The sequence below is a fragment of the Schistocerca serialis genome, chromosome 2 (genome assembly GCF_023864345.2).
Source record: "Schistocerca serialis cubense isolate TAMUIC-IGC-003099 chromosome 2, iqSchSeri2.2, whole genome shotgun sequence".
NCBI lineage: Eukaryota > Metazoa > Arthropoda > Insecta > Orthoptera > Acrididae > Schistocerca > Schistocerca serialis.
The window spans coordinates 816498364-816523187 of NC_064639.1; the positions used below are offsets into that span (position 1 = coordinate 816498364).

Here is a 24824-nt window from a genome sequence, read left to right on the forward strand (position 1 = left end):
CAACATGCGATCGTGCATTATCCTGCTGAAATGTACGGTTTCACTGGGATCGAATGAAGGGTAGAGCCATGGATCGTAACACATCTGAAATGTAACAGCCACTGTTTAAAGTGCCGTCAATGCAAACAAGAGGTGACTGAGACGTGTAACCAATGGCACCCCACACCATCACGCCGGGTGATACGTCAGTATGGCGATGACGAATATATGCTTCCAATGTGCGTTCACCGCAATGTTGGCAAACACGGATCGACCATCATGATGCTGTAAACAGAACTTGGATTCATCCAAAAAAATGATGTTTTGCCATTTGTGCACCCAAGTTTGTTGTTGAGTACACCATTGCAGGTACTCCTGTCTGTGATGAAGCATCAAGGGTAACTGCAGCCATAGTCTCTGAGTTGATAGTCCATGCTGCTGCAAATGTCATCGAACTGTTCATGCAGATGGTTGTTGTCTTGCAAACGTCCCCATCTGTTGCCTCAGGGATCGAGACATGCCTGCACGATCCATTATAGCCATGTGGATAAGATGCCTGTCATCTCAACTACTAGTGATATGAGGCCGTTGGGATCCAGCATGGCGTTCCGTATTACCCTCCTGAACCCACCGATTCCATATTCTGCTAACAGTCATTGGATCTCAACCAAAACAAGCAGCAATGTCGCGATACGATAAACGGCAATCGCGATAGGATACAATCCGACCTTTATCAAAGTCGGAAACGTGATGGTACGCATTTCTTGTCCTTACACGAGGCATCACAACAACGTTTCACCTGGCAACACTGGTCAACTGCTGTTTGTGTATGAGAAATTGGTTGGAAACTTTCCTCATGTCAGCACGTTGTAGGTGTCACCGCCGGTGTCAACTTTGTGTGAATGCTCTGATGACAAGCTAATCATTTGCATATCACAGCATCTTCTTCCTGTTGGTTAAATTTTGTGTCTGTAGCATGTCATCTTCGTGGTCTAGCAATTTTAATGGCCAGTAGTGTAACTTACCCATCAATGACACTATCACCCTCATATCAAAAAATCTTCTAGAACACAGCTGGCTTATGCTGAAAGAGACCAATGAAACTACTCCATTCTCAAAGACTTAGAGTATATAATTATTTTGCTTTCAATAACCAACATTATATACAATCTGATGGCCTGGCTATGGGCAGTTACCTAGCAGGTTTTATTGCTGGCACCTTCATAAACCATTTAAAATGTGAGTACTTCAGTAAAAATATGGGGAGTTCTAAGCAAGTCCTCATCTGTCAACAATACGACATTTTCATTATTTTAATGGGCCAGTGGCTGAGGTTGAGTTGTTGGTAGATGGTCTTAATAAGTTTCAAGCAAAACTGAAATTTAGTCATGGACAATGGATGAAAATAAAGTACTCAGCTACCCGGATTTACAAGTACAGCTCAACAATGGCTTTACATTTGGTTTTACATTTACCAGAAACCAACCAAAAGTGACTCTTTGATACACACCTCCTCCTGTCACTCATTCTGTTACAAGCATGCTTTTTCCAAGACTATGGACCACAGCATTAGTGAAATCCCATTATGTCTAGCAAAATTGTCTGGTCTTAAGTACATTGCTGTTCATAACAGTAGTAATCCAGTGATGACTGACAATCTATGCACAAAAAGACCTTTGCAAAATGAGTACAACATCCCATTTGCTTCACCAACTGCTAATCATAATTTCATGAGAATCCCTTCATAGGAAAGCTTTAATATGAGTTAGCGAAACATTTTTAAGAAACAGCATGTAGACTCTATTTTCCTTTAACCAACAGCCTACAGAACGATTATATCCACAATGAATAGCTATATGGACATAAGACATTTAAGACTAAATTTTGTGACATTTACTGAACAGAAAAAGGCAGAGTGGACACCACTCAGCATCCACAGAGCATCAAAGGATAGTGGCCACCAGCCACCGATGCTAAGCAAATTTAAAAACACTCCATTGGGGCAAAAGTGGATGAAAGCTGAACTTATTAGAAGAGATGAAAGTTGCTATACACAAAAGTGAACATAGTGGTACTCATCTTAATGATCAGTATGATATCAAGAATCAGACATGTTATGATTTAATGATACCTGCCACAAGGTCCCTCCATTGACCTAGCGTTTTTATTCCATTAAGTTGTTTTATCATAGTCTTCTTGTAGTCTAACTTAAAACCTATTTGGTGTGTGCCATTGGTTCTGGATCTTCTGTTTATTGGCTTTTTGTATGGTGTACAGTGTATTTTAACCCCATGACCACCACATAGGCACTCAAATGTTTACATTTGTATTGTCCTGTATGAACATTCACAATAATTGTTTGATTTCTGAGCATGAATTTAATAGAGCAATGTCATAGCATTCTGTCCCTCACACATATATAATTTTTTAGATTTGTAAAAGTTTTATTGCAATTTTATAGTTGGTTTACTTATTCAATTGTTCATGGATGCTGCTTTTCTATGCTTTATCCATGTTGAGCTTGCTGGCTAACTTTTAATAATACAATCATTTACCACAATACTGTTTACCTAGTATGCACAGTAAACCTCATTTGGATGGCCCATGTTACCTGCTCCATAATTTTAATTTTCATTGCATTTTAATGTAATTTAATTCCTCTTATCAAGTGTAGGTTATCAGTTCCATATCAGTCTTGTCCATAACTTAAGATACAAGTGCCATCTGTTGTGCTTTTGATGTATTAGCATGGCTATATGCGGTCATCTGCCATTCAGTAATTCTACTGCCAATGCCAATTAGACCATCCAGCTGTTTGGCATCCAGGCCAGTTTGATTTATGTAGGTCTCTGTGTTGTGACCTCTTTGTTGCTATAACAGTTCAAAGGTATTTGTAATTCTTTGTTGGTTTCCTTTAACAGGTTGTCTGACCTGGTTCCCATTGTGGCTATGGGTTGATTTCTGAAATTCAGTTCTTTTTAGTTATTCTGAAAACTGGATTTTCATCCACATGATTTTATGTGTATGTGGTTGACATAGAGCTTTGGCAGCTGGCACAATGAACTTCATTTGACAGTTTTACATGAGTGTGGTTGACGGGTTTAATTAAATTATTGGTGCTTCTTAGAACCATGACTTACAATGTTTATAGGATAGTTATTTAATTAGCATCCTTTTTTTTTCCTTTTAGATAATCTGATGATGCCTATCCATGGCTTAAAATGTCATTTTTAAATAAAAATAACTTTGAAATTATGACAGTTTTATTTTCAATATAATTAATTATGATTTAATAAACCATGAATACCCAGAATTTGTGCCTTCAAAGATTGGCATAAAACAGAAACTATATGCATACAAATGTAAGGTATAAATTATTTTACATAGATTAAAATGCATACACATGTCACTATACATTTGGACTTCATTACTGACAATGTTAATGCTGTGGCAATACATATCATATGCTGTTGCTTACAATTAATAGATCAATAAGATTTTATACATGATTGTTACAAATGATCACAGTAACATATGATACGCAATATGTATAATCGTAAGGATATTAACCATTGGAATCATGGGGCAAACACTGATGTATGCAGACACACTTATCCTCTTTGGTTGACTTGTAAACATTAATTTATCACCTGTATTGTCAGTAGTATGTAGAGTGCCTCCAAGTGAAATTTAGAATCAGACTTAGTATACTGAAAAATGATTAGTAGTGCTTGGTACATTTTACTATCAACAATGCAACATATTTTACTTCTTGATGAGGCTGCTAACACTGCAGAAATGCAGTGTCTTCAAGTATTTTTATATGTATGAACACTGTCAGTCTTATTACTTTATAAGTGAGTATGTAACACCTTATTCTGGGAGTTCTGGTGTGTGTTTATAGTTAAATATAAACGTATTTCCTTTGTTCTTTCCACTGGTATACAGGATACCTGATGATGATTTGAGGACTGAAACTGACTGTAATAAAGAAGTATTTATTAGCAGCTCTTGGCAGTGAATCATGAGACTTTTTCTAAATGTTCATTCACATCTTTCACTTTATTTTGTGAAAAGGAAAAATATTTCGCAGGTATCAAATTACCAAGTTCTGAGACATATCTGAAACATGTTCTAGAACTAACTCCAGAGATAAGCCTTAGAAAGTGCTTCTGTATTCTGAAACACTATCTGTGAAAGTTTAATTTACAAAAAATTGGTTCACTGATTCATTTGTACCTGCAAATATGTAGAATAGCTTGATTTTTTAAATCACTTACAATACAAGTCAAATATACTTCAAATGTAGCTGCACTAATGTGCTTAATTAATTCTAGGATGTGGATTTTCCAATTGAGATTGTTATCTAGCTGTCATTCTCAAAACTGAAGTTTCTGTTTCTTGTATTTCACTGTTTGAGTATACATTTTTATAGCTTGAGGAGTTGTAAGAGAAGTAGTCAATTGTATGTTTTATGTCTTGTCCAAATTTAATAATAATCCACATGCCTTTAATAATTTACTGATATTTTCAAATATCTGTGTCTTTCTGGTAAGAGGTTTGGTATGACTGTTTTTTCCTATTCTTTTAGAATTGGCAGAAATGATGAAATATGCATCTCCTGAAATATGCAAGTGGAATATCATTCATATGAGTATGCATCAGAAACAACAGAAGGCCCAAAACAGAACCTTGTGGTATACTACACTATAATGCTTCCAGTTTTATGTTTACAAGAGCTGAAATTGGCTCGCTAATGTCTGTCCCCATCACTCACAGGTGAAACATAGTCAATCAAACATGACTGGTGTATGTAGATATAACAGTATGACCATTTGTAATTTTAGAAGAAAACATGTATCATGTATGTAAATACCATTATTTTTTTGGGTTACTTGATATTCATATATGAAAGGAGCAAAATAATTTTATGCAACTTATTTTCATTATTTGCATGTTTACAGATGTTGGCATTATTCTTACACTGTGTCTAGAATAAGGGCACCAATATGAGATATCCATATTCTTCATAGGGAAGATATATAAGGAAAGATGATTAAGGTACATATTCTTGATAGGGGAATAGGTATAAGGAAAGAAGATTATGGTTTAATGTCCCATCAACAATGAGATTATTAAAAATGGAACATCAGCTTAGCCTGGGGAAGGATCAGGAAGGAAATCAGCAATCAGGTGTGCCCTTTTCAAAGAAATCATTCCAGTATTTTATTAAACCAATTTCTAGGAACAACAGGACTCTAAATTTAGATCATTGAGTGGGGATTTAAACCGTTGCCCTCCTGAATATGGGTGCTCCACCCACCCCCATCCTTGTCACGCACACAGATACACAGTACATGCTCGTAATATACACTAAGTTTCAGTAATATTCCTCTTACAGCTTACATTTTTAAAGTGATAAAAGGAACACTGTGAACATAATGATACTCACTTTCGTGCAGCAGCAACTAAACTTGTGAATGACTTCTCCCATGCATACATCTTGATAACCTGGATTCCAGAAACTATCTCATTCATTATGCGTACCCTGTTATCTGTGCGAATTGCTGTCTTGTACCTGAATCTGGAAGTTAGTCTACCAAGATAACCTGTAGAATATTGAACACTGTGAATTTATTTTCAAATAAAAATTTTAAACAAAATTTTAAATTGGATATTCCTTGCTAAAAATGCACATAGAATCATGAACTTCATAACACAAGAACATGAATATCAATGAAATGTAAGTATTAGCTACAGTTAAGCAAGACAGGACAACTAGGAGTAACTCAAAAAGGAGATGCCATGCTGTGCTTCCAGGAGCTATGTTCCACAGTGCACTATAAACTAAGTGAAAGAATCAGATAACAATAAATAGCTGACCAGGAATCACAAGAAAGTCATAATGATTTTTGCTTTTAATCTTTATGAAGTTATAGTTGGATTTTAAATATCTGATAATTTTCGTTAATGTGGTCATGTAGAATTTACAGTTTAACAGAAATTATGAGATAAATTAAATAATGGTAGCTCCAGGTAGGACTTCAACTACGTAGGAAAAGACTGCTACATACTGTAAAGAAGCACACTTAATATGTTATCAGGCCCAATTAATTAGACACTTACATAAACCTTTTGGCCATAGCCTTCATCAACAAAAGAGAAACACACACCATTCATACACACAAGCAAGCACACCTCATGCACACACGACCACCAACTACAGCATCTCAGGTTGGAATGCCTTATAAATTAACGAGTTATAAAAGAAGACAAAGGAATTAGTTAAATTACTTAACCTTTTTGGATGACACTTGTTTATTATCATGTTTCCTTCAAGGCCCAGCCTTTTCCAGGGCCATGAAATACTTTAATCTCTATGAAAGAGTACATGGGTAAGTCTATTTAGAAAACAAAAGTGAAGTTGGCAAAGGTACATGATTAAAGTCAGTGGCAGACGTAAAATGTTATCTGAAATCATATCGGATGCTTTCTCAGAAAATTAGTTTGAACAGTTAGTTCAGGATCCCATTCAAAGTGTAAATGATTGCAAAAACATACCTGACCTCTTGGCAAAAATACTCCTAAGCAAACAGGGAGCATTATGAGAGACACAGGGATTAGCGACCACAACGTCTTTGTAGCAAGACTGAATACCATAACATCCAAATCCACCAAAAATAAACACAAAACATATATATTCAAAGAAGGAGATGAAATTTGGTGCTGCTTTTCTAAGAGACAATCTCCACTCATTCCATTTGACTATGTAAGCTCAGGCCAACTGTGGTTTAAATTAAAAGAAATAGTATCAATGGAAATTGACAGATGTATAATAAGTAAATTAATGAGGGATGGTACTGATCGCCCATAGCACACAAAACAGGTCAGAACACTGTTGCAGAAGCAATGAAAAAAGCATGCCAGATTCAAAAGACTGCAAAATGCCCAAGAGTGGCAAAGTCTCACGGAAGCTCAAAATTTAGCACAGTCTTCAATGTGAGGTGCTTTTAACAGATTTCACAAAAATACTCTTTCTCAAAAACTGGCAGAAAACAGAGAGAGAGATTCTGGTCTATTGTAAAGTTCACCAATGGCGAACACAACCAGTACCTTCACTGCACAATAGCAATGGTAATGTTACAGATGACTGCTACCAAAGCAGAGTTACTAAACTCAGTTTTCTGAAATTCCTTGACCAAAGGAGATGAAGTAAATATTCCACAATTTGAATGAAGAACAACTGCCATCATGACAAATTTAGACACAGGTATTCTCAGTGTAGCGAAACATCTTAAATCACTAAGGAAAGGCAAGGTCTCTTGTCCAGATAGTATACCCATTAGGAACCTTTCAGAGTATTCTGATACAATTGCTCCTTACTTACCAATTACACATAACTGGTGCTAGTCAAATGATCCATATGTAAAGCCAGGGAGTTCCACAGGTCACACCAATACTCAAGAAAGGCAATCGCAGTAATTTGCAGAATTACTGACCAATATCTCTGATGTCAATTCACCACAGGATTTTGGAACATATACTGTGTTCAAAAATTATGAATTACCTCCAAGGAAACAATCTATTAAGATGTGGTCAGTACATAATCAAAAAATGTTGTTCTTGTTTAATACAAACAGCTCTTCATTCTCAGGAAGTAATAAATGCCATCAATAGGGGTCTCAAATTGATTCCATGTTTTTAGATTTCCAGCAGTAGCAACATCTAATAAAATTGCTTGCCTACAGAGTTTCATCTTATTATGTTACTGTGTGCATGATTTTCTGTCAAAAAGGTCATAGTTCACAATAACTGAAAGAAAGTCATTGAGTCAAACAGAAGTAATATCTGGCATTCCTTAAGGAAGTGTTAATTGAAGCAGCCCACCAGAGCTGGTGTCACCAAATGTATACTTCATTTGCTTTTCTAATCGAACAAGAGAGTGATACAAAAACTGGACATTGACCCTGATCCAAAGGCTGAGCAGTTATATGCAATGTCATCTATACTATGAGAACAACTTACACTAATTATATACGGCAGAATGTTTGAATTGGTATGCGCAACAGCCTGATTGGCTAACTTTATTGACAGTTAACTTGAAAATGGCACAATGTACTGATTTTTTTCTTAAGAGTTATTTCTCAACACAACCTATCCTGCAACACCTTTACAAGCTTTTCAGACTATTTCTGACCACCCAGTATAAATGATTTAGGAGACAATATGAGCAGCCCTCTTAGATTGTTTGCAGGTGATGCTGTCATTTATCATCTTGTAAAGTCATCAGATGATCCAAACCATTTGCAAAATGATTTAGACAAGGTGCCTGTATAGAGCAAAAAGTGGCTAGTGACTCTGAATAATAACAAGTGTGCACTCATGCACATGAATATTAAAAGGAAACTGCTAAATTTTAGGTACATGATAAATCTCACAAGTCCAACACCTTTGAATTCAACCAATACTTCAGGATTACAATTATGAATAACTTAAATTGGGATGGTCACATAAATAATGCTGTGGGAAAAGCAAACCAGAGGCTGTGATTTATTGGCAGGACACTTAGCAAATGCAACAGTTCTACTAACAAGACTGACTCCACTATGCTCGCCATCCTCTTCCGAGTACTGCTGTGCAGCGTGGGATCCACAAAACATATGAATGATGGAGGACATTGAAAAAGTTCAAAGAAGGGTAGCTTGTTTTGTATAATTGCACATGAGGGTTTTGTAGATTAGGCTATGGTCTATCCAGAACGACAGCTGTGGGGAGACTCGGAGGTGTAAGTATGAGAGGGAAAAGAATGCTGTGCTGTCCACAGATGAGAGCATTAAAATCCTAGTAATTAACTACCTAAGATTCACAACAAAATGCCAGAATTTGACGTGCTCCGGAAAAGTTGTGAAGCTCACATAATACTAACTACAGAAAACTGATTGAAAACTGAAATTGACAGCAGTGAGATTTTTGGGGAAAATTTTAAATTCAGGCAGTCACTGTAAAGAATCTTAAAAAAGAAACAAAAACTACTGCATAATAAGTATGAAACAATGCAGAGGACTATGAAAGTGAGAAGCTGAATGAAATGAATTTGACTGTCGAGAGCAATGCATGAAGTATTCAATGACTACCATAACAGAGAAAAAACAGTCTCAGATCACACTTCAGTAGTGATGAGGAGTAAGCTGGAATGTAAGAGATTAGTCAGGCAGAATCAGTATGCAAAGAAATGGGATACAGAAGTACTAAGGAATCAAGAAGTGTGATTGAAGTTGTCTAACAGTATAGATACTGCAATAAGGAACAGCTCAGTAGGCAGTTCAGTTGAAAAAGAATGGACATCTCTAAAAAAAGGCAATCACAGAGGCTAGAAAAAAAAAACATAGGTACAAAAAAGGTGACTGCGAAGAAACCATGGGTAACAGAAGAAATACTTCAATTGATTGATGAAAGAAGGAAGTACAAAAATGATCAGCGAAATTCAGGAATACAGAAATTTAATTTTCTTAGGAATGAAATAAATAGGAAGTGCAGGGAAGCTAAGAGGAAATGGCTGCATGAAAAATGTGAAGAAACTGAAGAATGAAATGAATATTAGGAGAATTGACACAGCATGTAGAAAAGTCAAAACAATCTTTGGTGACATTAAAAGCAAGGGTAGTAACATTAAGAGTGCAGTGGGAATACCACTATTAAATACAGTGGAGAGAGTGGATAGATGGAAAGAGTACATTAAAGCCTCTGTGAGGGGTATGACTTGTCTGAGGTGACTAAAGAAGAAAAGGAAGTCAATAGAGAACAGATATCCATTATTTTGATTTGCAGCTCCCTGTATTGGCCATGTTTGCAGTTAAAATTGTTGGATGTGAGATCCGCTAGTTATGCAAAACACCATTTTTCTCAGTACCCAAACATGTTTCGGCGCCACTGTGCCATCAACAGTGGGTTCAAATGTAAAGAATAAATAAAAACGAAAACCCACTGTTGATGGCACAGTGGTGCCAAAATATGTTTGCGTAATGAGAAAGATGGTGTTTTGCATAGCTGGCGGACCTCACATACCACAAAGAGAACAGATAGGTGATCCAGTTCTAGAATCAGAATTTAAAAGAGCATTGGAAGACTTAAGATCAAGTAAGGCAGAAGGGATAGATAGATAGATTCCTTCAGAATTTCTAAAATCACTGGGGGCAATAGTCAAGAAAATGACTATTCACACTGGTGAACGTATGAGCCTGGTGAAGTACCATCCGACTTTTGGAAAAATATCATTCGCACAATTCCGAAGACTGCAAGAGCTGACAAGTGTAAGAATTATAACACAATCAGCTTAACAGCTCATGAATCCAAGTTGCTGATAAGAACAATATACTGAAGAATGGCAAATAAAATTGAGGATCTGTTAGATGAGGAGCAGTTTGTCTTTAGGAAAGGTAAAAGCACCAGAGAGGCAATTCTGATGTTACAGTTGATAATGAGAGCAACTAAAGAAACGTCAAGACACATTCATAGAATTTATCAACCTGGAAAAAGATATGACAATGTCAAATAGTGCAAGAAGCTTGAAACTCTGAAGGAAAGGAAAACACAGAACTTTCCAGATTTAATCCTCATACACCGAAAATATGAGTGAAATAAATGTTAGTGTCAGCGGTGTCGAAAAACAGCTGAAATTGTTGAAACTGAACAAAGTTTCAGGGCCCGAAGGGATCTTTATCAAATTCTATATTGAATTTGCAGCTAAGTTAGCTTATCTTCTAACTATAATCTATTGTAGAGCCCTCAAACAAATAGCTCTGGCAAGCAGTTGGAAGAAAGCACAGGTCACACGCAGTTAGAAGAAGTGTAGAGATCCACAAAACTGCCACTCAGAATCCTTGAAATTGATTTGTTGTAGAATCTTAGAATATATTCCAAGCTCAAATGTAATGAGACATCTCAAAAACACTGATCATGTGAAACCCAACTCATACTTTTGTCACATGAGACAATGAAAGCTTTCTGAAAAACATGTGACTCAGTACTACATCTATGTTTATTGTCAAAAATATGATCATATGGCATATCAACTGAAATTTGCGACTGGACTGAGGATTTGTTGGTAGGGAGGGCACAGCAGGTTATCGTGGATGTAGGGTCATCGTCAGATGCAGAAGTAACATCGGATGTGCCCCGGAGAAGTATGTTGGGACCGTTGCTGTTCATGTTGAATATTAACAACCTTGGTGACAATACTAATAGTGATGGAGTTATCTATAATGAAGTACTGTCTGAAAGAAGCAGCATAAATACTCAGAAACTGATAAAACTTCAAAGCAGTGCAAAGATTGGCAACTTGCTTTAAATGTTCAAAAATGTAAAACTGTGCACTTCACCCAACAAAAAACATGGTATCCTATAACTATAGTATCAATGAGACACAACTGGAATTGGCCAACTCCTACAAATACCTGGGTGTAATACTCTGTAGCAATATAAAATAGAATGATCTCACAGGCTCAGTTGTGGGTAAATCGGGTGGTAGACTTTGCTTTATTGGTAGAATCATGAGAAATGCAATCAGTCTACAAAGCAGATTGCTTACAAATCACTCATGTGATCAGTTCTAGAAAATTGTTCAAGTTTGTGGGATCCACATAAAACAGTGGTGGATACAGAAAAACTTCAAGGAGGGGGTGCTGAAAATATCTTGAGCTACCTTTAATTTTACCGTAATAAAAAGTAATCAAGTCACATGCAAAGTTTAAGAAAGTTTTATTTAAACTGATTATGCACATATACGAGACAATGCCATTTTGTGATATAAAAAAGTAACAATTATGGTTCTCTTCCTTAAATGATGAATTCTATGCACCTATTCTTCCTTGCAAACTGGTTAATTACATCGTCAGTAGGACATGTGCTATGTGATAGCTATCTATGTGCCAAACAGAAATGTATAAAATACATTGACGCGGACGCACATGCTACATAGGAAAGTACAACTACTCAATAACTCGCTTCAGTCGAGCCGATTGACAAAAGAAATGAACAAATAGCATGCGGGCTGACTGGCGGGGGCAGTGTGGGTGACAATGCAGGCAGCCCCACAAGGAGGGCAGTGGGCGCCCCTCATATGTATCTGCCACTGGTCTCAATTAGGACTAACAGAGGATTTTGAACGTACACAAAGAGGGGCAGCAAAAATGGTCACAGGTTTGTTTGACCCGTGGAAGAGTGTCATTGAGATGTTGAAAGAACTGAACTGGCAGACTTTTAAACACAGAAGTAAACTGTCACGAGAAAGTCTACTAACACAGTTTCAAGAATCATTTTTAAACGATGAGTCTAGGAATATACTACAATCCTCTATGAATCGCTTGCATAGAGTATGAGAGGATAAGATTAGGATAATTAGTGCAGGCACAGAAGCATTTAAATAATCATTCTTCCTGCATTCCATACGTGAATGGAACTGAAAGAAACCCTAATAATGGATACAACAGTTTGCAGAGTATATATGCAGACGTAGATGTAGAGTGCCACAGATGTGACACACGAATTGGGGTGGCAATCATTAAAACAAAGGCATTTTTCGTTGGGGCAGGATCTGCTCATGAAATTTCTATCACCATCATATGAAAATATTTTGTTAGCACCATCCTACATAAGGAGATATGATGATCATAATAAAATAAAGGAAATAAGAGAACAGAATGATTTAAGTGTTCATTTTTCTCGCTCATAGTTCAAGGGTGGAACAGTAAAAAAATAGATTGAAGATGGTTCAATGGAACCTTTGCCAGGCACTTAATTGTAAACTGCAGAGTTTTCATGAAGATGTAAATGTAGATGTAGAATAAAGGATAGAAAATGTATATATGGTATATGTACATTTAAAAAATCCTTTGATCAATATATTGTGAAAACATAATACAATAAATTCTTTCTTGCTACAAATTTTAGTTTGCTTGAGTATTTATAAACAGAAGTTTATAAAACAGGGGGTATTCTCATCTTTAGACATTATGATTTTGGAGAAAATTTGATATTTTTTTGCTGTATTGAGACTTTATGATTGCTCACAAAGCATTTCACCATAAGTGGCAGCATGCTGGGAACCCACTATGCACCGAAAAGTTACCATTCAATTGGTCATGGCTGTAAAAGGCAGCCATATATATCAATATATAAACATGTAACATAAATGTGTATACTTCAAGAAATACCAAAAATTCTCTTTTGGATTACTGCTAGATTTTGGCTAAGTACTTTCCCACTGCATACTGTTCAGGTTATCAAATGGACTAAAACCATATCATCTTCAGAAGAACATGTAATTCTCTGGATAAGGCACAGTCATGACACTAAATTGTAAAAGGCACATGCCTCCTGAAAGCACAGACCTAATGGAAGAGTAACAATGGAGGAAAAGCTGGTCAAAAAGGTTTAAGACTACCACTAAATTTAGAATAGAGAAACTTCAGAATATAGCTCTCACTTCAATCATGCTATGGCTTCCTTTGCCCTAGATTAGTGATTTCCCAATGACTGGTTACCAGAAAATGGCCAACAATGCAAGAATCTGCAATAGGATTCCAGCTGGACAATCACCAAATGCATGTGCAAATTTTATACAATTCTTGCTAGAGAATAATAGCTGATAAGTATCTAACAATACAAACAATGGAAATTCAAGGATGGAAATGATACACAAAAATGAGGAAAGATAGCCATTCACCTGTAGCTGATCAGCAAGTGATCAACTGACATACATAACAGTATAGGCTTTATTAACTTTTGAATACCATACTTGTCTATTTGATGCAAACATTATGCCATAGACAACTAAACACACCCAAATATCTTGGCCATGGATTACAAGTTTATATGCATCATACAACTGCATGAGTGGTTGTCTCTCCCCAGTTTTGTTCACTGTAAATATATGAAGCAGAGATTAGAAAGACAGAAATAATAAAAAAACACAGATATCATTTTTGGGCATCCAAATGAATCATCAGTGAGAATGCAATCAGTACACTGACCACTCACTCACATAATTAACCTTAACATGCACCTCACTGGGGGCCATTTCCCATTAGCAAGTAAAGCTGTTACTGTGTGTTTCATATTTCTTTTCTCTGCTATCTTACAGAATCTGACTTATAGATATATTTCATCATTATCATATTTCCTCACTAACCTTGTAAAGGAATGAACAGCAAAACACAAATAATACCACCAAATGCTGATACTCCAATTTTTGTCCATATAAAGTATGTTATGATAGCTGTTTCTATAGGTCCAATCCACAAGTAATGTCCAAGTATAAACATCATATCAAACCTATTGACATCGTTAGCCATAAGATTTACCACTTGTCCAATGGTAGTTTGTGCCAAAGCAGTCTTATTAAGCTTCAGCGCCTACAAAATATCAAATAAAAAAGTAATTGTAAGCAGCTGTGCATAATGGTAGCTACAACATATATTAAGTTAGATGTTTTTGCACAAAACTGTTACTTTCATTTGTATTCATTTACTTCATTTCATCAATTGCTCTCAAGCAGAACAAATTCAGTTTAAAACATCAGGAGACAGAATGCGCATAGTTACATCATTGCATATGTGACTCATTTAACATTATGTGGAACGAAGGAAAATTAATTGTTGGATAAGGATAAGAAGAAAAAGTCTTGACATGACAAAATATAGTGATGATATTAACTCATTTGTTATGTTGGAATTTATTGTGCACTTAGGTAAGAGGAGGGCATTGAAGGTCAGGGCACCCTCTTGCCTCTGGGGCTGACAGAGGGCACAAGGGAGAAGAATCAGCAATAATGAATGGAATAAGAATGGAGAAGGCAGTGGAAACCATTGCGTTATGACACGTGATGTGTGTCTACAGAAAATGTAGCCTGTAATTCAACAATGTCATGATGATCTTTCCACTGGCAAAAGGCACTGGATTAGCCTCCTGTTTGGATCCATGGTGGGGCTATGAAGCAAGTTGTGACCATGAATAAAAGGTGGAAAAACCAAAGAAACAGTATTAGTCTACAAGTAAGAGCACGAAATGTTGGAAGTCTGAATGTGGTAGGGAAGGTTCAATCTAGATATAGATAAACCTGGTACATGATATACAAGAAGAAGGCATATTCAATAAGAAGAAGCTATATCCAGGAAGAAGGAGCCATTTCCAGAAAAAAAACAATCCATATCAAAGAATAAGAAGATCTGATTAATTTTTACAGGCGGAGACTGTTGGTGGAAACTGGGAGAGCACTGGAGTGATTCTATAACAATCAGTGGCACATTTTGCAGTATTCAGTGTACCTAACTGAGACTAAACTGTTTAAATTTTAACATTAAAATTAGAAACATGAAGACAGAAGATATTCAACTTATTAAAGAAATGTTATATGTTGAATGCTGAAGGCTTTAAATAATAATGAGGCAATGAAATAAATGTTGGAGAAATTTGATACACAAGCTGAGCAGACCAAAGGATTAAAGACAGATACCAGGGAAATAAAATGTGAAATAAAATCTGGTATTGAAATCTCAAAACATAACATTTCAGGATACAATGAAGACCTGACATGCAAAGTAAATGTCAATAATAAACATTTAGGGGAATTACATGCACAGCTTGGGATCCATATGCAAGAATGTATTACTGAAACAAGGTGCTGTACAAATAAAATTGCTAATGAAATATATGGCATAAAAGTGCACATACATAGGTATTTTGGTAAAATTACTGAGGATCTACAGAAATAAGTGTATGGTAATATTGACTTAGCTGGAAATGAATTTCTGTGTCCCAGTGAGTGTATTAGAATGTATGATGATCACAAGCCTGATACTGTGACATATTTGGACTTTAATGCGTTCATAGGTGAACATGAAAATCACATGAGGAGAGATCAGGACAGTATGGAAGATCTGTAATGGTTTTTTTCCATACAGAAGCCATTACATACCTTCCACACAGTCTCAATCACTCCCCATATGATTTCAATATTTTTGTAGCCCTGAAGAAAGACAATCATGCCTATCAATTTGCTTCAAACAAAGAGATGTACATCTGGGTACAATCATGGGTCTGTAGTTACAAACATCTTCTCATGAAGGCACTGACCACTTGTTTCACAGTGGCACAAATGTTTTAACAGTTATGGTGATTATTTTTGGAATAATAAACAGCTACTTAAATTTTCTTACATCTGTCTGGTTTGCATTTGACTGCCCCTCAAACTAGCTTAATGTATCGTAATTGATTTTTATTATGTTAATTGTGTAGTTTCTTGATCGACACTGTAGCAAATCTTAAACCCTGTGTCGTTCACCTTAAGGGAAGGATATGTAGTGTGACAGAATTTGTGAACACACTGCTGCCTTTGCCACCTGAGCAATGTAAAGATACATATTTCTTTTAAAATATAAGTAAAGAATTTCTACTCATTACAATTTTATGAAATAATTACAAAATGTGTATTTTTTATGTTTCATGTTGAACATGCAGGTATCAGAATAACATGGCCTCATATACTTCTTTGGGACTGGACCATCGCTAAGTCAGTCAGAGCGACAGCTTCAGTCGATGGCCAGCAACTGTTAGAAGATACCACTTTTTTGCTCTGATTCCCTGTGACAATTATTGCTGTGACTGTCAAATAGAGAAATATCTGTTCCTTTCATGTCCAACCACACTTCAATACATACATATGAATTTAAAGGTTCTACAGGGCATATATTGTATGCTAATACTGAGATGGATTCTGTGGCAAAATAGACCAGCATGAAGTTGTTATGTGGAGAAAAGTATCTGCAGTGTTTAAATTTCTGTAATAGTGAATAGAAAACCTTTTCTTCTCATTTGAGATATCATGAATATTTAAAAGAAAACTGACTGTTTCAGAAAGAAAAAGTATTGAATTCTATGTAAAAGACAAAGCTAATGAAATCTCTGGTTTTACTATACAGTACTTCACAAAGTACATTTCATGACAGGCTAAAATTAAACAACAAAAAATCCAGAATGGAGTGCAACAATGGCTGGAAGCTCATTTTGTGATAGTCTTCTTGTTGTGCTTTTCCACAACTCAGCATCTCTGCTATATGGTGAGTAAAACTGTCCTTTTCATAATATTGTTTTAACACAGCTTATCTGATATTTTACAAAAAGGATACTATAAGTGATCTACCCTTGAAAAGCACAATACCTTTTAATATCAAGATTGCTTACGGTGAGCACAGTTTCTATAATTATAACTTCAAAATATCTGAGAATTGTTTGCTGAATACAGAGAGTCATGCTAGTTGCAGTGTGGCAGTGTCGATTACCTCTGCTTGAAGCTACAGCAATGAAAAATAAACAATAATATGATACTGTTTCCTTAAGCTATTGTATAAATGAAAAAAAACTATATGGATGCTGACAATAAACACCTCAGACCAGAACTTCCATACAAAGTGAAATTATGCTTGCATAAAATGATCAAATTAAAAATATATACAGAACAAATACGATGTATGTGGTATGTCAGTGCATGGTCACATGAAAAGAGGTGTATCATGGCAATATCAGCATCACAAGCAGAACATTAATAGGCAGAGAGAGTATATGATGAAGCTGAACAGTAATTCAATATGTAAAGAAGATTAAAACCTAATAATCATCGGGTTTTGGAAAAGTATAGTAGAGGAAGGAATAGAATACAGAGTTACAGGAGAATACAGGCTTAGCAGTAATAATGATAGAGGAGAAAGTTTCTTTGACTTCTGCAAATAACTTCACCTAATAGTAACAAATATGATGTTCAAGAATTATTTCACAGTGGCACATAGATTCAGAGATCAGATATTGCAATGTAATTCATACCTATGAGCAGATATTGATTTAGATCACAATTTAATAATGTTTGAGTTTGAGAGAATTATCAGTAAGAATCAGTGTTGAAAGAAGTGCAACACTGCAAGTACTGAGGAATGATGCTGAGCATTTGAAAGTCTCAGAGGAGGTAGATACTGCAAAATCGAATACCACAGAATGTAGTTCACCTGAAAAGGAATGGACATTCCTTAAAAGGGCAATCACAAAAGACGGCGAGGAATATTTAGGTACAAGAAAGGTAAGTGTGAAGAAACGTTGAGTAACAGAATAAGTACTTCACTTGATTAAAGGAAATACAAATATGGAGGACGAAATACAAATACTGCCTTGAAAAGATCGGACTGCGGCAATATATGTCACTCTGCAATTAAATGAATAGAAGTGTATGAGACTAAAGGAGAATAGCTGTAGGTAGGACAGATTTAGCAAACAGAAAAGTCAAAATAACTTTCAGCAAAATTAAAAGCAAAGGTGTCAACACTAAGACTGTCCAAAGAATTCCTCTGCTAAACAAAGTGGAGAGACAAAATAGGTATAAGCTGAAAGGGAAAAGTAGTTCAGAAGCTGCAAAAAGGGGATTTTCACCACTACATGTCAGAGGTATATAAATGAATTGGTGTAAGAAAGATACTATAAGTAAAATGTCACTAATAATAAAAGGGGATTGACAAACTTAGGAAACTATGAAGGTAACAAGAGGGAAGAAACAAAACAACATGGAAAAGGATGAAAGATCTCACATATGCTGATTTACTTTCCTCTTCATATTTTTGAAGAAAGAAAAAACATTGAGTTATCTAGCTACCAAGTTTTTGTTACTGTGTGCGGAATGGTAATCAAATTCATGTTCTGCTGGTAGTTGTCCCAATATTCTTATCCTGCTACCGTGCACCGGTACTCTCTACACTCTTATACAACTGTCTCCATTCTACACTTCCCACCTGCTGGAAATCTTAACATTTCCATTAATACACATCTATTTCTATTCTACTGTCTTAACTTCCCTCAACAGTCAAAAAACGGTTGTAAGAACACTGTACTACACTAATTTGTAAAACAAATGTGCAGTGAAATACATTATGTATCCAAAATGTGGCATACCTTCCTGTAAAGAAGTGAACAACTGGCAACCCTCATTTTGAGGCCCAAGTGAAACATTGCCATCATATACGGATGAATGACGATGGCAGAAATCAAAGAACACAATATCACTGCAGTAGCATACAGATATGCTTCTGATACTGGCATGGTACTTCCTGGTGAGAAATACTGTAACAGAAGACCAAGAAAGAGTGGCTGTGCCACCCTTCACATTTCACCAAAGATTATCAAATACATTCATGATACTAAAAAGCTTGGTTTCAGTAAAGAATATGAAAAATATTTCAAATGTATAACCCTAATTTCTCTAGAACATGATAGGAAGTTGTTGGCTCATATTACACCACTGGTAAAAAAGTCTGAGGTGAGAGTTTGTGAAAGTACTGACCTGTAAGTTATCCATAAAATCAAAGTTTTCATTCATGGCACATCACTATTCAGATTATGTGGGTGATTATGAACAGAAAGGGAAGCTTATGAAAATCTCTGAAGGGAAAGTAGGAATATCAACAATTATGAAAAGGATAGATTGTACTCACCATAAAGATGACTTGCTGGGTCGCAAATAGGCACAATGAAAAGACTGTTGCACACTAAACTTTCAGCCAAAGTCTTCTTGAGAAAAGGAAGGAAAACACACACACATTCACACAAAGTGCACCTCGTGGTCCACCTCACACACATATGATCGTGAACTCTTGTTGCTCTAGCTGGCTAGAGCATCAGGAGATAGTAGTTTTGCGTGAGTGTCATCTTTATGGTGAGTAGCAATCTATTCTTTTCATAATTGTTGAAAAGAAGGTAGTTCACACATTTTAAAATGGAAGGAAGGTTTTAGGTGGAAAAGTTAGTGAGTCCACCTCGTCTTATCTTGTGTTCTTTCTTAGTCAACTATGATACAAGAAGACATTACAATTCTGTGCAGAAATAAAAAGCATTCTATAAACAACAGAAGAGAAGTAAGATGAAAATCTTTAAAACTTCACCACAAACTACATTCTTGTATCTGTGGAAACCATCATCATCAAATTTATTTGTTGGTAGTGCAACAGAATCCACATCTGTGGAGCAGCACACACTAGGAAACTCTTCATCTGGCTATTTAATGGTGATGAGATTCATTTTTTGGCTAAGGTATTTTAAAGTTTTAGAAATCAACTGAACTATTGTAATCTTTTTTTTCAACATGCATTAGTTAAGTCACATAATGTTCCATATACTCTGAGCTCTGTGGGTGATAAACTTCAAAGTTGGGACAATAATTTATACTAGTCTCAAGAAACCCAACAAAATTATTTGTTTCTGAAGTTTTAAAATATATGTTTCATTGAACAATTCTGAAAGCTTCTTCAGTTAATCTGTCAAAGATGTGTCTATATACAGACCAGTATTAACATCCACATTTACAATAAAATTCACAATCTAAAGCAGGGAAAATTGTACAAATCTTGCAACTAGCAAAGTAATAATAAATTATCATAAGTGTTCATATTCTTTCTCCAGTAATTTTTGATATTCCAAAAATTGTATGTACAAACCGGACAAACAATTCAAGAACTGCTCGAATACATCCATACATCATATATTTCCATCCGTATGCACTGAGCATAACACGCAGATAGCTTGGACTTCTATTCTTCTTCACTGCTCTTCTGCAGTCTTGTTTCCACAACCTGTAATATGTTGGGACCTGCTATTAATAATGTAATTAAATATTATAAGATAAATTGAAGATAATGTCCAACATGCAAATGAACTAAAAACAATACAGAAGAAAATAGAAGAAATAAAAAGATGACACATGGAAAAAAGTGATGGGCAATAAATACTACTTCTTCAATAGCTCAATTGATTTCTAGTGCCAGATACCTCTTCTTATGCAAGTAACTGACCTAATACTGGGCAATAGTGTTTTACTTACATAAATGTACATCAATAGTTAGGGTTTCTTTTCATAGCATTTGCGTTTGGAAGACACTAAGAATAACTACTTACAGGCAGTCTTCATTAAACACTCATACATACATTTGGTACATACCTTTCAAATCTTTCACCTAACAGTGATGATTTGTGCTCTTTCAGGGGTGCATACAGGTCTTCAATTTCGATGTCTCTCTTTAAGCCTGTTTTGAAGGTTTTCAATGTCCACCTGAAATACATATTTCAGTATGTACATTAAACTTAAATCTTTCTATGAAAACAAAACACAGACTTTTACAATGATCAAGCTGTATTTGTGCAGTAGCACACAAGGAACTCCACGCATGGGTAGTTTACATCCTTCATACACTAATTGCTTTCCCTGGTGTGAAAGTGAATTAAAATGTCCACAAAGGTAAATCACAACACTAGTGACTCATAGTCTGTGATAATCTTTGTAAATTCAGTATAAGCTGCACAGAATGACAGATTTATTAATTTATGTTCCATTTTTAGCAACTCCCATGCTGCCTTACCTACTTACCGGTAATCTGCAGCTAAACAATATGTACTGTTCAATACAGTATGCTTTTAATGTCTTTTTAAATATTTTATTTTATTTATTTTTTGTTAATTAAGTTAAATGAAGCTCCTACTCTAAGGATAAGGATCAAGCTATTTGTACAATATTTTCAAATACTTTTTCTTAATCACTATAACAGACTGACAGATGTACACAAATAGTGAGTGCAATTAAGACTATTTGCAGCACACTCTCTTACTATTTTAGTTGTTTATATTAATGTCCCTGTTTAAAAATTGAAAGCTGTTAAAAAAAAAATTTCTTAGCTAAGGACTGAGTGCTAACAGTAAAAATTACACTTCACTGTTTGTTAAAAATTGGTAACAGGGTTCTATAAGTACACTGAAGGCATTCTCTTTGTTAATATCTTTACAGATGTGTTCCTTCCATTTGAACTGACAGTCAACATTCATTCCTAAAAACTTCGTGTTTGTTATACAGCCTATTCAATTATTGTCTGTTTTTGATTTGACAGCATTATTTTCCCTCTTCAAGTTGGAATTAATGGTGCTGTTTTTTTTCCCTCATCAAAAACTCACAAGACCTCACCTGATTTTTCTACCACAGGAGTTCTGCTTTTTAATCTGAGACTTCAGTGCTGATCTCATCACATAATTTTTCACTCCATCTAATATTATCTGACTAATTAATGATGTACAAAATGTTCTTATAAAATTTTAATTATCATCTTGGAAAAATAAAATTAGATGATTAATAATTTTTTGTTTGCTTGCACCACTTGTCTACAGTCCTGGTACACATTGAAATCCCCACTTACAACATAGTTGCAAAATGCTGAGGAACCAAAATAAAATGGTACAGCCCATTGATAAAGCGAAATGCTGTCCAGTAAAGAAGAATACAACAGAGTCCAACCTCGAGTGACTAAAGGTAGTGAACTTGAGAATCAGATGGAAAAAAGGCAGTTACTGTAATAAGGTTACAAACCCTCAAAACAGCATAAAGGTAATGGCAATTCCACTTGGAAATCCACAATGAAGGTCAACATACTTTTGCTTGCTGACAGCCATGGAAGACAGTTACATGATACTCAGTGGCGCAGCATGGGGAAGAGAAGGAGGGCAGAGGGGCCTTGGGCCTTGGCAGCAAGGAAGTGGGAGGCGGAAAGGAGCGGCCAAGTTGGGTAATCCCGTCAGAAGCACCAGGCCATGGTCATTACATCAAATAACTGTAACGTCATTGGGACCACATAGGTACTTATGCAGAATTTCATGCCAATTGGACAAGTGGAAGTGGTTCAAAATTTAGTTATAAGATTTGATCTAAACAAATATCCCACAAACTAGGGTTACTTGAAACCTTATATTTATTTTGAGCCTGAAATGGACAAATGTTGCAGTCTATTGACAGAGGCAACAGTTTCTGATGAGTTAGTATTATGAGTTTCTGATATGTAGCGTCTTTAGTACAGACACCTACAGGCTCTGTTCTGGTTCTTTTGTCACAGTGGGGAAAAAAAAGAAGAAGAAGAAGATTGTTTGGTTTAGTCGTCAAACTTTTGTCTATACATGCACTTTCAAAGGATACAGATTGTTGGTACCTTTTATTACTATCAAATTTCATACCTTTTACAACTTTATCATAGTCAGTTGAATATTTTTTATAAAATAAACCACATAAACAGACCAATTTAAAATGTTGTCAACATAGCAAGCAACAGTAGGCTACTTGAGCTCACTGTTTTTCTCTTGTGATTTGCACTCAAGAAACCTTGAACCACTTTTCTAACCTTCAGATGTGATATTAATGTGGGCCCAAGTAGCCTGTAAAATGCATTCATGTACAAAACTATACTTCTGTTTGTAAAATGTAGTTTATTAAAACTTTTTCTAATAATTATCAAAAAGAATATGAGCATGTTCTAATCAAATGTGCTTGGAGCTCGCCAACAGGGACTGGAAATGGCCAACACTGAAGGATATTTCATTTTTCTGTTGCGATACGCTGCTGCACATTTGTGCCCACCATCCATTTGCTATAGCAGACTCTCGCACTGTAGCAGATGATGTATCACCTGACAAAAGAAACTGCATCAGGAACTGTACACGTCTGAGGACAAGAGCTTCCTCTGCCAAGTGCCTCTTTACTGCACCAAATGGCTTTTTCCCCTAAAGCATGGTGCAGGAAGCATTCCCAACTCCCAGTACTTCCTGCACCAACAATGAACTGTCCACACAACAAGTGCAAGTTCTTAAATGTTCCTTTGGTGTTAAATTTATGTTCAAGTTATTTCATTGATAGAACTTAACAGTTTGCCATGGTGTTACCAAATAGGTGCAGGATCCATGAAGACATCAATAATGAGTCAGTTTTGCATGTCTACAAAGCGAACTACATTGCAAGCTCCCATGACTCCTTTCGAGAACTAGTGGGCAAGACTGAGAACATATTTCAGAGGAACTTTATTCAGCAACCACTTGGGGATCTCATGTCCTGAGAATGAAGTATCCCATCACAAAGCCTGTTAAATTCTAGTGAGTGAAGCAAGATATAGTCTCTTTTATGAGCTATATGCAAACCCCTGTGGTGCAACACGTGTAGCTGTTAGAGACTGACATTCCCAATTGTGTAAGATTAGCTTCCCCTACAGTACCTCAAGTTGTTTATTTGTATTTTGTATTTGCTTTAATCACTGTGTTAGATTAGTTTCACTTGTGGCACCTCAAGTTCATTTATTTGTATATTGTATTTTGCTTTGATCACTGTGTTACATTAGATATGTTTATGGTATCTCCAAGTTCATTTATTTGTATTTACATATTTTATTGATCACTGTGTTAGATTATCCCCATTTACTACACTCCATGAACATTAACAATGTTTCTCATATTGTCCTTTTTTAAAAAAAAAAAAAAAAAAAAAAAAAAAAAACTAGTTTCCGACACACCTATGTGCATCCCACGTGTGTACTCATAAGAGCTTCATGAGTGGTGGGGATTACTGGACTGATTAAATAGAGACTTTCTGTTCATCTGTTCATACACATTTTAGGGGCCATTTACCTTTGTAAATGAGATCTGCAGTTAATTCTGCTTGTTAACACTCCAATAAAGAAACTGTTCAGTATTCAAATGTCTGTCCATTTTACCCTCCACACCTAGCAAACCTATGGGCAACCCCCGTTCCCCCAGGCCAAGCTGCACACCATGACAGGCCGCACCAAGTGGCTGCTGATGTCATGCCCCCACCAATTGTCTATCGCTTGACACAATGGCACACTACTCCACCGTTCCAGTGCACAACACAGTGAGTGAAGTGTCAGGTCAGGATGAATCGATCCCTGCTTGCCATTACCTTTGAGATGAGCCCTGGCTGTCAACCAACCCACCTACAA

General features: G+C 36.0%; 1 protein-coding gene across 1 annotated transcript in view; it reads right to left on the minus strand.

The window, feature by feature from the left end:
* LOC126458057 (probable multidrug resistance-associated protein lethal(2)03659) overlaps positions 1–24824 on the minus strand; it is a 289235-nt gene that overhangs the window by 182788 nt on the left and 81623 nt on the right. Inside the window, exons 3-7 of the mRNA XM_050094855.1 lie at positions 21005–21115; positions 20505–20639; positions 18967–19171; positions 14168–14390; positions 5432–5588 (exon numbers count right to left, since the gene is read on the minus strand). Coding sequence (XP_049950812.1) covers positions 5432–5588; positions 14168–14390; positions 18967–19171; positions 20505–20639; positions 21005–21115 — 831 coding nt within the window. The remainder of the gene's footprint in view (positions 1–5431; positions 5589–14167; positions 14391–18966; positions 19172–20504; positions 20640–21004; positions 21116–24824) is intronic.